This window comes from Ictalurus furcatus, chromosome 6 (assembly GCF_023375685.1).
Source record: "Ictalurus furcatus strain D&B chromosome 6, Billie_1.0, whole genome shotgun sequence".
Classification (NCBI taxonomy): Eukaryota; Metazoa; Chordata; class Actinopteri; order Siluriformes; family Ictaluridae; genus Ictalurus; species Ictalurus furcatus.
Genome location: NC_071260.1, coordinates 16,205,850 through 16,221,864, shown reverse-complemented (window position 1 = coordinate 16,221,864; position 16,015 = coordinate 16,205,850). Strand labels below are relative to the sequence as shown.

At 46.1% G+C, this 16,015-nt stretch overlaps 1 protein-coding gene across 1 annotated transcript in view; it reads left to right on the top strand.

Annotated features, from left to right (window-relative positions):
- lrp1bb (low density lipoprotein receptor-related protein 1Bb) overlaps positions 1-16,015 on the top strand; it is a 331,362-nt gene that overhangs the window by 141,152 nt on the left and 174,195 nt on the right. Inside the window, exons 6-7 of the mRNA XM_053626734.1 lie at positions 3,807-4,064; positions 15,633-15,795. Of these exons, the coding sequence (XP_053482709.1) occupies positions 3,807-4,064; positions 15,633-15,795 (421 nt within the window). The remainder of the gene's footprint in view (positions 1-3,806; positions 4,065-15,632; positions 15,796-16,015) is intronic.

Here is a 16,015-nt window from a genome sequence, read left to right as displayed (position 1 = left end):
CTTCTCCAAATCATTAAGGTTTCGAGGCTGACGTTTGGCAACTCGAACCTTCAGCTCTCTCCACAGATTTTCTATGGGATTAAGGTCTGGAGACTGCCTAGGTCACTCCAGGACCTTAATGTGCTTCTTCTTGAGCCACTCCTTTGTTGCCTTGGCCATGTGTTTTGGGTCATTGTCATGCTGGAATATCCATCCACGACCCATTTTCAATGCCCTGTCTGAGGGAAGGAGGTTTTCACCCAAGATTTGACGGTACATGGCCCCGTCCATCGTCCCTTTGATGCGGTGAAGTTGTCCTGTCCCCTTAGCAGAAAAAAAACCCCAAAGCATAATGTTTCCACCTCCATGTTTGACGGTGGGGATGGTGTTCCAGGGGTCATAGGCAGCATTCCTCCTCCTCCAAACACGGCGAGTTGAGTTGATGCCAAAGAGCTCCATTTTGGTCTCATCTGACCTCAACGCTTTCACCCAGTTGTCCTCAGAATCATTCAGATGTTCATTGGCAAACTTCAGACGGGCATGTATATGTGTTTTCTTGAGCAGCGGACCTTGCGCGCGCTGCAGGATTTCAGTCCTTCACGGCGTAGTGTGTTACCAATTGTTTTCTTGGTGACTATGGTCCCAGCTGCCTTGAGATCATTGACAAGATCGTCCCGTGTAGTTCTGGGCTGATTCCTCACTGTTCTCATGATCAATGCAACTCCACGAGGTGAGATCTTGCATGGAACCCCAGGCCGAGGGAGATTGACAGTTCTTTTGTGCTTCTTCCATTTGCGAATAATCGCACCAACTGTTGTCCCCTTCTCACCAAGCTGCTTTGCAATGGTCTTGTAGCCCATTCCAGACTTGTGTAGGTCTACAGTCTTGTCCCTGACATCCTTGGAGAGCTCTTTGGTCTTGGCCATGGTGGAGAGTTTGGAATATGACTGATTGATTGCTTCTGTGGACAGGTGTCTTTTATACAGGTAACAAACTGATATTAGGAGCACTCCCTTTAAGAGTGTGCTCCTAATCTCAGCTCGTTACCTGTATAAAAGACACCTGGGAGCCAGAAATCTTTCTGATTGAGAGGGGGTCAAATACTTTTTTCCCTCATTAAAATGCAAATTAATTTATAAAATTTTTGACATGCGTTTTTCTGGATTTTTTTGTTGTTATTCTGTCTCTCACTGTTCAAATACAACTACCATTAAAATTATAGACTGATCATTTCTTTGTCAGTGGGCAAACGTACAAAATCAGCAGGGGATCAAATACTTTTTTCCCTCACTGTAGCCAGTTCAGGGATGGGGATTATTAGGGGGCCATGATAGAGAAGGGCCAATGGGGGAACAGGACACCAGGGTAAACCCCTACTCTTTTACGATAAGTATCTCCTGGGATTTTTAATGACCACAGAGAGTCAGGACCTCAGTTTAACATCTCATCGAAAGACCTGTCACTATACTGGGGCATTAGGCCCCACACAGTCCACAGGGTGAGCACCCCCAGCTGGCCTCACTAATACCACTTCCAGCAGCAACCTTAGCTTTCCCCAGGAGGTCTCCTTACCAGGTACTGGCCAGGCTCAACCCTGCTTCGCTTCAGTGGGAAACCAGGTGAGAACTGCAGGGAGATATGGCTCTGGCATATCTCCCTGTAATAGAAAAAACCTGAAGGAGAGCTATTCTTGATCTGCATCAGGGCTGCCCATAGATTACATGCCTAATGGCACTTGGGTGGGAGTACAGCTGCTCATGAGTCCGAAATCCAATCACTTTTATCATTAAATCTGCTGCTTTGTAATGAGGATTTCAAAGGGAAACTAAGAACTACAATTCTAGACAGATGCATTCACAGGTCAAATCGGCTAAAAACTTGGTAGTGTTTAATCAGTAGAGCAAACGTATTTCAGGGTGGTGATGGATTGTAGCTGCTGGTAGAATTTCTGTCTGCTTAGGTGAATGGAGGTGAGTGGCCTATTTTGTCTCTCTCAGCCTAACATCATTAGTGCTAGGCTTTTGTAAAGGTTAGGGAGAGTAAGTTAATTACTGTGATTATGAAGCTGCCTGTTGTCATTTCCAGGTTTCAGATTCATTTATTATTGGTCCCATGAAGAATGCGTCTCTGTTTTAGAGCTCAAATGGCAGGGCCAGATGTAAATCCTTTAATAAATGCATAACAGTAATCACAACATAAATCATGGATTATAAGTCACAATATATATACTCCACAATATGTAAAACTTCAAAGGTTGGGTTCTCTATAGGAGATTGTGACCTGGAAAGATGAAATGCCCTTGTGTATTTATTGGTCTGAAACCAGTTTGTACATGTGTTGAAAGCAAAGAAATTGAATGGGGATTAAGGTACAGTACACTCAGTGGGAGATAGCTGCAAGGCACAGCACACCTTGTAGTGGATGCAGCATCAGGCTGCTTTTAATCAACATGACTGCTTTCCTAGGAGGAATAAACTGAATATCATTACCCATAAACTTAACTGAACTTACAGCTCACCTACATTAATATTCATTTAGCAGAAAGAGGTTGTAGCGTAAGGATAACTATGGAGTTTCCATTAGTTGTAAAAGCTCATGCATATAAATTTTTGTGCATTCCCAATTCCTGGCCATCAGATGGGGACTGGCAGAGTATGAAAAATCCATTTGTCATGTGAATGTTTAATAAGATTTACAAAAAAAAAAAAAACTTCTGCATAAAAATTTTATAAAGAAGCTTCATCAGTTTGTTATGTTTGCTACAAGATACTGTTGGCATACTGAGTACAGTTGATTAATTTTTGCCGGTGATTGCTACATAGTTTAATCAACACTGTTTCCATTTTCACTCATTTTTTAATTTCATGGTATGTGTTTTAGATGCAACTCTAATCATTCCTCAAACCTTTTTAGGACAAATCCTAGAGTCATGTGTTTACTTTTTAGATAAAGCACACCTTTTTTTCTTTTCTACAAAATAAAAGTTTCCTTTGTTTGCTGTGCAGCCATAATAATTAGAGCCAAAGTGAAGATGTTGTGGCAGCCACTTATAGTATTCCCAGCAAAAAGCACCAAAAGTAATTACTAGCCTCTGCTCTGTGATGTGGGAGGCAACATTCAGTTTTAGTAGCTGAAAAAGGACAAGGTGATGTATAGAGTTTATTAGAGTAGTCACCATGAATTTATCATTTTTTGTTGTTGTTGAACTTTTGGCTAGGTCCATAAATAAATCTTTGACCATAGGTCTAAAAGGATTTGTAAGAACTTTGAGGCAATACGAAGATGATTCAGAAAGTAATCGCAATGTACTTATATATAATTATATTATAAAGGTTAGATTGTGTTAAACATAATTTCACAGGAAGCATGGTTTTTCCTTTGTTTAAACAGCTGATGAAAGACCTTAGTCAAGAACATGTGCGTATAGCAATCTACAGTTACTCCTAAGATTGTTTCAGCTAAACTAATGCTTTTTAGTAGTGGTCACAATTTTAATCTACTTTTCATTCTAATACTCTCAGTGATTTGAATATGTCTTGATGGCTTCACGATGGTCACTAGGCTTGAAATCTTAACCAAATGCTGAATTTCCCAATATGGGAATATGGGAATACCAAGAAGATCATAAGTGTAAATCAGTTACAGTACTGTAACACATAATGGCAAACAATGACTTCATTATTCCCAGCAAAGTGTTGTTTTTACCCTCTATTCTCATTCACACAGCTCAAACCTGCATTACCTCATCACGTTGAATGCTTCAGATGGTTGTGAAATGCCTGACTTCATGCTGACTTGTCACCATTTTGCCCATACTTTTATTTTAGATCCCAGTGAGAGTCCTGCTGCTCTGATGATTGCGAGCTTGGATAATATTGTGATCACAGCGCTTAATGGATCTGGTGTGCAGATCTTGAAATTCCTGGACTCAAATGGGACCCATTCGTTGGACTTTAACCACAACGAGGAATCAGTGTGCTGGGTCACATCGTCTAGGTCTGCTGGACAGCTCTGGTGCACCAAAATGAGGAAACCAAGTGGATTTTCCAAAGAGCGGGAAATAAAATCAGTACAGAATTTTCACAGTAAGACATTATTTCAGTTTGTATTTGAATCCAATAATGCTGCATTATGCCTAATATCAATGTCTGATGACAAACACAGTTGTAAGTAAGAAACAAAGGAGAGCTAGAACAGGAATAGAAATAGATGTTGCATGTTAAAGACATGGTAATGTGCATTCAATCATATATTATAAACATGTGTATGCATATAGGTCAGAAAATTGCTCAGAGCAATTCATTTCTGATGTTTGTACAGGGTATCTAATTGCCACACATCACATTTTATTCAATTAATGCCTTCTTGTGTTATCCTATTTTCTGCTCATATTTAAAATCAAAGTTTTAGTCTGACTTATAGACTGGATATTCATCTAGTCCATAAGCTACACCTTCATTGCAATTAATAGGTGTTGAAATAATAAACTATCATTTGATTTTAAACTAGTACAGTCCTCTCCAACACTATTGGAATGGCAAGGCCAATACATTTTTTTGCTGCAGACTGAAGACATTTGGGTTTAAGATCAAATGATGAATATGAGAAGAAATTTTAGAATTTCAGTTTTTAGTTTCTGTTATTTATATGTAGATGTGTTAAACAACATAGAACATAGCACATTTTGTATCAGACCACCTAATTTGTAGGTGAGCAAAATTATAGAAACATGTAATTGACAGGGTGTTCCCTTTCAGAGGGAATTCAAAGTTGGTAAGCTATGGGAAGTGCCATGGTGATGTGGCATTTCACGTGTCGCATGACTATAAAACGGCACCTGTAAACCACGTCATCAGCCTTATTCAGCAAAGACCATATGTCAGCTGTTTGTGTGAAAGCTCGCAAAAAAACCTCTTCACTTCCTCACTATTTTTCTAAAAAAAAATCTCTTTACTTTTCTGTCCCTTTGAAAAAAGGAAGGTTCAGGAAGTTTGTTACGCTTTGCTCTCATTTTATTATGAAGGGGGATGGACACACTTTCTGTGTGAATTGTCTGGGGTGGAGCAGGCCGCAGCGGCCCTTGAGGGGGCTGACACTTTTCTGTGAACGCTTTACAATCTGGCAGTTCTGCTTGTGGCTTGCTCTCTTCTCGGCCAGAGGGAGTTGGGTTTCGGAGCCTCGCGGATCTGGGCGGGCCGCTGCCGAGGAAGTAAGCTTGCTCAGATCCTGGGGATCCCGTATGGAACTGGAGGAGGAGCCAACTTCGGGGAGGGAATTAGGCCTGAGGAAGTGGCGGAGCTTTGCCGCGCCACGGATTTGTCTCTTCAGGCCACCAAGCAATCAATTCAATTCAATTCAATTTTATTTGTATAGCGCTTTTTATAATGGTCATTGTCTCAAAGCAGCTTTACAGAAATATATAAACACGGGATACAGATTTCAAATGTGTGAATTTATCCCAATTGAGGAAGCCGTTGATGACGGTGGCAAGGAAAAACGTCGGGGTTACACATGTAACCCTGTTCCCTGAGAAGGGAACGAGACGTTGCATTTAGCATAACAGTATGAGAGCGCCTTGCGTGCATGACCGGTATCTGAAGCTTGTGTAAAATCATGCCTCTACTTATAGGCCTGCCATGATCAGGTGACGTGGCAATTAAGCGCGTCGCATGATATATATATGGCACCTGTGAACCACGCCGCCAGCCTCTATTATCTGAAGTGAAGACGCAATTCACAGGCCTGCCCTGGTATGACAATGCAACGTCTCATTCCCTTCTCATTGAACAGGGTTACATGCGTAACCCCGACGTTCCCTTTCAAAGGGAACTTCGACATTGCATTTAGCATAACAGTATGGGAATGGGAATACCCACTCCGTCATACCGAGGGTACGGCCTGTTCAAAAATACCCTAGCCCGAGGGTCACTGCAAGACACTCGAGCCCGGGGTGGAATGAATATCCAAGCTGTAATAACGAATGAATATGTGTGGCGTAGACCACCCGCCGCACACACATCCTGCAAGGATACCCCTTTGGACAAAGCCTTCGAGGAGGTGACCGCCCTAGTGGAATGAGCTGTTATGCCCAGAGGCATGGCGAGACCGCGCGCCTCGTAAGCCATAGAGATTGCTTCCACTATCCAGTTAGAGATGCGCTGCTTTGACACAGCATCACCTTTACTGTCGCCACCGAAGCAGACCAGCAGCTACTCCGACTTACGCCACTGGCCGGAGTGGTGGACGTAAGTACAGAGAGCCCTTACTGGACACAGCAGGTGCATCCTCTCTTGTTCTGGTGTGAGGAATGGAGGAGGGCAGAAAGCCTGCAACACCACAGGGTGGGCAGCCAATGAAGGCACTTTAGCAATATAATCCGGCCTAGGGTACAGGAAGGCCTTGGCTAGTCCAGGGGCAAAGTCAAGGCAGGAGGGGGCAACCGAGAGAGCTTGTAGATCTCCCACTCGCTTGAGAGATGTCAGGGCCAGTAGAAGAGCTACCTTTAGAGTCAGAAGCTTCTCAGAGGCTGACTCTAAGGGCTCAAATCGGGCCCCTGACACACCTTCCAAGACCACAGAAAGGTCCCAGGAAGGTATTCGTGGCCTGCAGATGGGCCTCAGCCGTCTGACACCACGCATGAACCTCGAAGCTAGAGGATGTTGCCCCACAGAGGGTCCATCAACAGGGGTGTGGCTGGCCAAAATGGCGGCCACGTAAACCCTGATTGTAGAGGGAGCCAACCATGCTGAGAAACGTTCTTGTAAGAACTCCAGCACTGTAGCTATTGCGCAGTTCACTGGGTCTAGCTGACGTTCCTCACACCACAAGACAAAAAGCCGCCACTTGAGTGCATACAATTTCCTTGTGGATGGTGCTCTAGCTTTTAACATGGTCTCTACAACCTCAGTTGTGAGACCAGAATCTATGAGCTGGTGCCCCTCAGGGGCCAGACCCACAGTTACCATAGTTCTTCCCGAGGGTGATAAATCAGCCCTTCTGGCTTGAGACAGTAGGTCCCTGCGGATGGGAATCTCCCAAGGAGTGCCGTCGAGCAGGGACATTATCTCTGAGAACCATATTCGAGCTGGCCAATAAGGTGCTACTAGCAGCAGACGTAGACGGTCTTGGCGAACTCTTGCTAGAACTTGTGGGAGCAGAGCGATCGGGGGAAGGCATATAGATGTGACCTCGGCCACGTGTGCACCATGGCGTCCAGCCCCAATGGTGCAGGAGGAGTGAAGGCGAACCACAGCGGGCAGTGTGTTGTCTCCTCTGAGGCAAACACGTCCACTTCCGCTTGAAGAAAGAACTTCAGTGCTAGGAATACAGCCCGCATGTCTAGGTGATTTATATGCCACTCCAGATGAGGGCCGCTCCAAAGACCGTGAGCTGGACAGCCATTTAAGACTGCACCCTAGCCCGTGAGGGACGCGTCTGTCATTACCGTCTTGCAGTAAGGGGACGCCCCTAGAGTGTGACCCGAGGCTAGGAACTGCGGGCACCTCCAAATACTCAGAGCACGTAGGCATCGCCGCGTGACACTGATTACTCTCAGAGGTTTCATCCTCGGATGAAACCCCCGACTTTTCAGCCACCATTGAAACGGTCTCATGTGCAATAGGCCCAACTGTATGACGTTGGCTGCTGCTGCCATAAGGCCCAACAGCCTCTTGTAAAGGCTGGAGGGGATGCCCAGACCTAGCTTTATCTTGCTCAAAGTTGATAGGATCGATTGTACGCGTGTTGGGGATAGAAACACCCTCATCATAGTAGAATCCCATATGACCCCTAGAAAAGTTGTCCTCTGCACTGGAGAAAGCATACTTTTCTTGAGGTTCAACCTGAGCCCCAAGCTCCTCATGTGGACAAGAACAACATCTCGATGTTGAACTGCCTGTTCCCTGGATCGTGGTAGAATTAACCAGTCGTCCAGGTAGTTCAGTACACGGATGCCCTGGAGTCGCAAGGGAGCCAGAGCAGCATCCATGCACTTTGTGAAGGTGCGAGGGGATAAAGCTAGCCCAAAGGGAAGAACCCGAAATTGGTATGTGTTTTCTCCAAACGCAAACCTCAGGAACTTCCTGTGACTGGGCCATATTCCTATGTGGAAATATGCATCTTTCAGATCTATCGTCACAAACCAGTCCTCGGACTGAATCTGTGGAACGATAAGTTTGAGCTTCAGCGTCTTGAACCCGTATATCTGAAGAGTACGGTTCAGATGACGCAGATCTAAAATTGGCTGCATACACCCATCTTTTTTGCGGACCAGGAAATAACGGCTGTAAAAACCTCCCTCCCTTAGGGAATGGGGTACGTGTTCTATGGCCCCTTTGTCCGAACTTATTTCCTGCACTAACACTGGGCTCTGCTCTGTGCTGACAACTATGGTAAGCACACCTCTGAACCGGGGGCGTCGAGCACTGAACTGGACCCGGTAACCCTTTTCTATGGTAGACAGAACCCATGGGGACACATTTGGCAGTAGTTTCCACGCTGCCAAATGGTCTTTCAGTGATGTTAGCTTTTCCACATTTCGTTGGAGGGAAAGCATCAGACTTCCGTCGCCCTGTGACAGCTCGCTGACCAGAGAACACTGAAAACGTGGAATGGCCTTGGCCAGGGCAGGCCCTACAGTAGCACTGGGGGCTAGTTGCCCTAGCAGCCTCATGTCCCCTGATACGTCCCTCCGTGGCCCATCAGGACCGTTCCTTCCTTGCCTGCTTTGCTTTTATGATCATTCTTAGATCAGGCCTCTTAGCAGGGTGTGGCTGTGGCCGCCTGGTCCCCCTGGCTTTCTGCGGGGGGAGGCGGGCCTCCACACTCATCTTCTGCGTCTCCCTTGCACCAGCGCTGGCCTGGGCTCCACTCATGGAGGCCCGTGCGAACTCGACACGACGGGGAAGGAACTGGCTGAATGCCGCCGTTTTCTGTTTTGCCTTGCGAAACCTGTCGGCGATGGCATTGACCGCGCCGCCAAACAGGCCGGAAGGTTTAACGGGGGCGTTCAGCAAGGAGACCTTATCTTTGTCCCCCATCCCTGAGAGGTTGAGCCATAGGTGCCTCTCTGCCACAACCAGGCCACCCATTGAACGGCCGATATGGGGGGCCGTTTGTTTGGTCGCCCGGAGAGATAAATCTGTGGCGCAGCGCAGCTCTGCCACTGCCTCGCGCCCAATTCCCTCACCAGTATCTAGCTCACTCAGCAGGTCTGCTTGGTAGGCCTGCAACACTGCCATTGTATGCAGGGACCCACAAGCAAGACCCGCTGCCACATAGGCTTTGCGCACCAACGCTGAAGTGGCTTTACATGGCTTCGAAGGTAAAGTTGTCCTCCCTAAATTACCTGCTGTTGATGGAGAGAGGTGGCTCACAAGATCCTCCTCCACCTTTGGCATTGCTACATAGCCGTGCTGCTCACTCCCCATGATGGCTGAGTAATCAGACGTTGCGGAGTTATAAACACGGCTAGTGTATGTTTTTCTCCAGAAGCGTGATATCTCTTCATGCACTTCTGGGAAAAAGGGGAGTTTTCTGCGGTGTGAGGGAGCTTTATATTTATTTTCACTGGAGAGGAAGCGCTCATCCAGCCTTCTACGAGCCACTTCCTCTTCCCCGGGCCAGTCTATATTCAACTTTTGAACTGCCCTAGTGATTACCTCAAGCAGCTCTTTATATGCTTGAGAGCCGCTGTCGGTTTTTGGTGCAGTGGCACCCTCTACCGACTCCTCGGCGTCAGCGAGGGTGTTTTGGCTTTCCATAGGGGAAGGAGGAGTCGCGATGCGAGCTCTAAGGTCAGGCGGAGAGCCGGACCCGGAAGACAGAGCAAGTCTCTGGCTCCTCTTCCAAATCCATACAAGAACCCCAGGACCTGAGCCAGCTGGCTGCCTCGGCAGCGGCCAGCCCAGATCTGCGAGGCTCTGAAACCCAACTCCCTTCGGACGAGAAGAGAGCGAGCCGAGACCGTAGTTGCCTAATCGTGAAACGTTCACAATGCTGACAGTCAGACCCGTCGAGGGCTGCTGTAGCATGCTCTATGCCCAAACACTTCACGCAGAAAGCGTGTCCGTCTCCTCCCGTGATGAACCGGGAGCAAGGCGTAACACACTTCCTGAAATCCCTCTTGCTCATTCTTTCACTCTCTTTTCTTTTTCTAAAAAAGGGATAGAAAAGTTGAGAGATATTGAGAAATATAGAGTAGAAATGAAGCGTTTCTTTATCTTTTGTCACACAAACAACAGACATGCAGTCTCGCTGAAGATAATAAGGCTGGCGGCGTGGTTCACAGGTGCCATATATATATATATATCATGCGACGCGCTTAATTGCCACGTCACCTGATCATGGCAGGCCTATAAGTAGAGGCATGATTTTACATAAGCTTCAGATACCGGTCACACGCGCAAGGTGCTCCCATACTGTTATGCTAAATGCAACATCGAAGTTCCCTTTGAAAGGGAACTCCCTAAGATGTTAAGAGGAAAAAACCTTGAGAGGAACCAGACTCAGAAGGGAACCCATCCTCATCTGGGTAATCAGTCCGTCAATGGGTAGCTTGGTTGCGGGGGAGAGGCATCTAAGACTCAACATCTCAGGGATTGGGAGAAGGATAAGGTCTCCCTGCTGGATGCCCCTGTTGAACCTTCCGGCCTGTTTGGTGGCATGGTTAATACCGTCACCTACAGGTTTCGTGAGGTGGAACAGCAAATGGCAGTGTTCAGCCAGTTCCTTCCCCGTCATGTCGAGTTTCCATGGGCATACACGAGTGGAGTCCATGGGCAGCACTAGTATGAGGGAGGCACAGAAAGTGAGTGTGACGGCCAGCCTCCCCCTGCAGAGAGCCAGGGGGACCAGGCGGCTACAGTCACAGCCTGCTAGTAGGCCTGATCTGAGAATGATCATTAATGCCGCTGATGCTGATGGGCCGTGGAGGGAAATATCAGGGGACGTAAGGTTTTTAGGGCAGTTTTTAGCCCCCAGTATAACTGTAGGGCCTCCGCTAGCCAATGTCGTCCCAAGTTTTCAGTCTTCTCTGGTCAGCGAGCTGTCACAGGGCAACGAAAATCTGATGCTTTCCCTCCAATAGAATGTGAAAGAGTTAACTTCCTGAAAAGACCATCTGGCAGTGTGGAAACTACTGCGAAATGTGTCTCCATGGGTTCTGTCCAGCATAGAAAAGAGTTGCCGGGTCCAGTTCAGAGCTCGACCCCCCCAGTTCAGAGGTGTGCTCACCACAGTAGTCAGCACAGAGCAGAGTCAGATGTTAGCGCAGGAAGTAAGATCCCTCTTGGAGAAAGGGGCCATAGAACATAGTATCCCATTCCCTGAGGGAGGGAGGATTTTACAGCTGTTATTTCCTGGTCCACAGAAAAGATGGGAGTATGCAGCCAATTTTAGATCTGCGCCATCTGAACTGTACTCTTTGGATATACAGGTTCAATCTTTGGATATACAGGTTCAAGATGTTGCTGCTCAAACTTATCGTTCCACAGATTCGATTTGAGGACTGGTTTTTGACAATAGATCTAAATGATGCATATCTACATATAATAATATTACCCAGGCATCACAGGAAGTCCCTGAGGTTCATGTTTGGAGGCAAAGCGTACCAATATCGGGTTCTTCTCTTTGGTCTAGCTTTATCGAATCACACCTTCACGAAGTGCATGGATGCTGCTCTGGCTCCCTTGCAAATCCAGGGCATCTATGTTCTAAACTACCTGGACGACTGGTTAATTGTAGCACAATCCAGGGAGTTGACAATTCAACGTTGAGATGTTGTTCTGGCCCACATGAGGAGCTCGGGCTCATGTTGAACCCCAAGAAAAGTATGCTTTCTCCAGTGCAGAGGACAACTTTTCTAGGGGTTATACGAGATTCTGCTACGATGAGGGCATTTCTATCCCCAACATGTGTAGGGTCAATCCTATCAACATTCAGCAAGATAAAGCTGGGTCTGGGCATCCCCTCCAGTCTCTACGAGAGACTGTTGGGGCTTATGGCAACAGCCCACATCATACCGTTGGGCCTATTGCACATGAGGCTGTGTCAGTGGTGGCTGAAAAGTCGAGGGTCCGAGGATGAAAATCCATAGAGTAATCAGTGTCACTCGGCAATGCCTACATGCTCTAAGAATTTGGAGGTGTCCCCAGTTTCTAGCCTCGAGTCACACTCTCGGGGCATCTTTTTATCGCCAGATAGTAACAACAGATGCTGGGGTGTGGTCTTAGACGGCTGTCCAGCTCACGGTCTTTTGGAGTGGCCCTCATCTGGAGTGGCATATAAATCACCTAGAATGCCTTCTCAACTTCCTCAATTGACAGGTCACCATGTGTTAGTTGTGACAGAAAATACATTGATGGCTGAGGCCTGGGGATTGGAGGCTCCTTCCACAAGTGGTGGAGCCCTTATGGCACAGGTTCAGCCAAGCGGAATCTGATGTGTTTGCCTCCAAGGAGACAACACACTGCCCGCTCTGGTTTGCTCTCACTCCTCCTGCACTACTGGGGCTGGACGCCATGGTGCACACATGGCTGAGGTCACGTATGTATGATAATGAGTCTCTATTGATCACATATACATTACAGCACAGTGAAATTCTTTTCTTCACATACCCCAGCATGTCAGGAAGCTGGGGTCAGAGCACAGGGTCAGCCATGATACAGTGCCCGTGGAGCAGAGAGGGTTAAGGGCCTTGCTCAAGGGCCCAAGTATGCCTTTCCCCGACTGCTCTGCTCCCACAAGTTTTCGCGAGAGTTTGATAAGACCTTATTGGCCAGCTCGAATATGGGTCTCAGAGATAATATCCCTGTTAGACCGCACTCCCTGGGAGGTTCCCATTCTCAGGGACCTACTGTCTCAAGCCAGGGGGTTGATGGAACTATGGAAACTGTGTGTCTGGCCCCTGAGGGGCACCAGCTCATAGATTCTGGTTTCTCAAGCGAGGTTGTAAAGACTATGTTGAATGCTAGAACACCATCCACAAGAAAATTGTATACGCTCAAGTGGCGACTTTTTGTCTTGTGGTGTGAGGAATGTCAGTTAGACCCAGTAAACTGCGCAGTAGCTACAGTCCTGGAGTTCTTACGGGAATGTTTCTCAGCAGGGTTGGCTCCTGCTACAAATACAGTTTATGTGGCTGCTTAGAGTCAGCCTCAGAGAAGCTTCTGTCTCAGAGGTAGCTCTTCTGCTGGCCCTGACATCTCGCAAGCGAGTTGGAGATCTACAAGCTCTCTCTGTTGTCCCTTCTTGCCTTGACTTTGCCCCCGGATTAGCCAAGGCCTTCCTATAGCCTAGACCGGATAATTTTCCTAAAGTGCCTACATCTGCTGCCCAGCCGGTAGTGTTGAAGGCTTTCTGCCCTCCTCCATTCCTCACACTGGAACAAGAGAAATTGCACCTCCTGTGTCCTGTAAGGGCTCTCTGTACTTACGTCCACCACTCCAGCCAGTGGCGTAAGTCGGAGCAGTTGCTGTTCTGTTTTGATGGCGACAGTAGAGGTGAGGCTGTGTTGAAGCAGCGCATCGCTAATTGGATATTGGAAGCAATCTCTATCGCTTATGAGGCGCATGGTCTCGCTACATCTCTGGGCATATGGGCTCATTCCATTGGGGGGGGGGTCCCTCCTCAAAGGCTTTATCCAAAGGGGTACTCTTGCAGGATGTGTGTGCTGCGGCAGGGTGGTCTACGCCACACATATCCATTTGATATTACAGTTTGGACATGCATTCCACGCCGGGCTCCAGTGTCTTGCAGTGACCCTCGGGCTCGGACCTTTTGCACAGGCCATAACCTTAGTATGACAGAGTGGGTATTCTCGTACCCACAGCGTGAAGCTCATGCATTGTTTATTTGAAAGGGAACATCTGGGTTACCCCTTTTCCTTGAGAAGGGAACGAGACGTTGCGCAGCTTTGTCACACTGGAGCATGCCCGTGAAATGCATTTTCACTTCAAATAATAGAGGCTGATGACGCGGTTTACAGGTGCCATTTTATGGTCATGCGACATGCGAAATGCCACGTCACCTAACCACAGCAGACCTATAAATATGATTTCCCACAGACCTCAGATACCGGTCACACATGAGGGCACTTCCTTCTCATTCCCTTCTCAAACATCTTGTTCCCTTCTCAAAGAACAGAGTTACATGCATAACCCAAATGTTTATTGCTAGCCAGGTGTGTCCTGTTAGATTAACCGTTTAAACAATAAATAGCTCTGAACATCTACTCTTGGTTTTAGCCTTCAGTTTCACAATGATGACTGCATTTGCTGTTAAAAAGGATAAGCCAACATGAAGATCAGAGAGTTGTCTATGGGAGAAAAGCAAGCCATTTTGAAGCTGAGAAAACTCATATCTTTTGATCTCAAATCCAAATGTTTATAATGTATGTAATATATAGCACAAACAAATGAATTGGCTTTTCCATTTCAGTAGTTTCAGAGGGGACTGTATATAAGGTGGACAAATCAAATAAAAATCCATTAGTTAACCCACAGGCTCCAGTGTGCTGCCCGTTCCTGTTTTATTTGCATGGGACAATTATTGACTAAGCTAAAACATGTTAGCTAACATAAGGTAGTAATGTTTAGCCAGATAGTTAGCTTACGTTTGTGATACAGACATCATATTTTCCCAACAAGTCCTTGGCCACAGTTTCAGCTATGAGTCCTTGCATTGCATTTAAAAGATATTTTTCAAGTATGGCTAGCGGCTTTATTTCCTCTGTGTTTTCTCTGTGTTTGCTTCGAGGTGATTATGTGTAATTAGCAGGAAAGTTAGATGACAGCCTTGTGCTGCACTTTATTTTGCTCAGGTTCATTAGTGTTTCCCCATACTTGTATGTTCTTGGTTCTTGAGTAGAGATTGCCATCTATGCACGCTAGTTAATCCACGTAGTAAGAACTTTTCTACTGACAGCAGATCCTACCTTGGCTGATGTGTGTAGTGCAGCAAGGTGGTGGCATTTGTATTGTACACTACAACTATAGAACCAAGATGCATCACAACATTGTGAAGGACATTATGTTTAAACATAGCTACCAAATGAACGCTAGTGATTTGTGAAAGTCAAAAAGGAACATTTATTTCCGGTATGTTGAAGCTACTTGTTCAGTGGGCAACTATGAATAAAACACTAATAGCCATGATGGGAAATCTGCTTGTTTACCCCTTTATATATGTTGTTGCTCCAGTATAAACTTGTATTTCCTGTTAAAATAATTGGTGCAACTACCGCAAAAACATTGATGTCTTGGAATTTTGGACTATAAGCTATGTTTGAATCTGTTTGCTTCATTGTCGTATTTCTATGCCACCTGTGTCCTTCTTCCAGGCCAGTTTATTTTAACCTAGACTAGAGTAATGGGCTGTGCATGGGAAGTTAGAGCTTGTGCTTATTCATGATTAAATTTGTTCTACTGGCACATAGTGAGAGTTTCTGACAAGCTGCCATTATGTTTGATAACTGATGAAACCATGCGTCTGTCTTGGTAATTGATTCATTCTGAAGACTTGTAAAAACACCATTACACTTGTCCCTTTGAGATTTACCATTGCTAATTCTAATTATGCCTCTCACTGTGAGGCAAGTCCTAAATGTTGTCACAATTTTACTGCATCTCATCCCTCTTCTTTTTTTTTCCATTTAGATGTAGAACAAATGGTAATCGACTGGCTCACAGGAAACTTCTACTTTGTAGACAGAGTGAACGGCAGGATATTTGTTTGCAGCTGGACTGGAGAAACGTGTGTCACTATAATAGAACTGGACCTGTTGAATCCAAAAGGAATAGCTGTGGATCCTCTCATGGGGTAAGTGAAATATGCATAATAAAAGAAGCGCACACCATTCTTAGTTTAGACATTGCTAATTATTTGCCGTTTAAATATTAAAATTTCCATACAACCCTTTGGTACAAGGCTTTAAACATTTATACAAATGTGTCTTGAATGCTGCAGTCCCTGTGCTTAATAATTCCTTTTCTCTGTAAACGAACCTGCTTGTGTAATTTCATAACAACCCCTCCTGTCA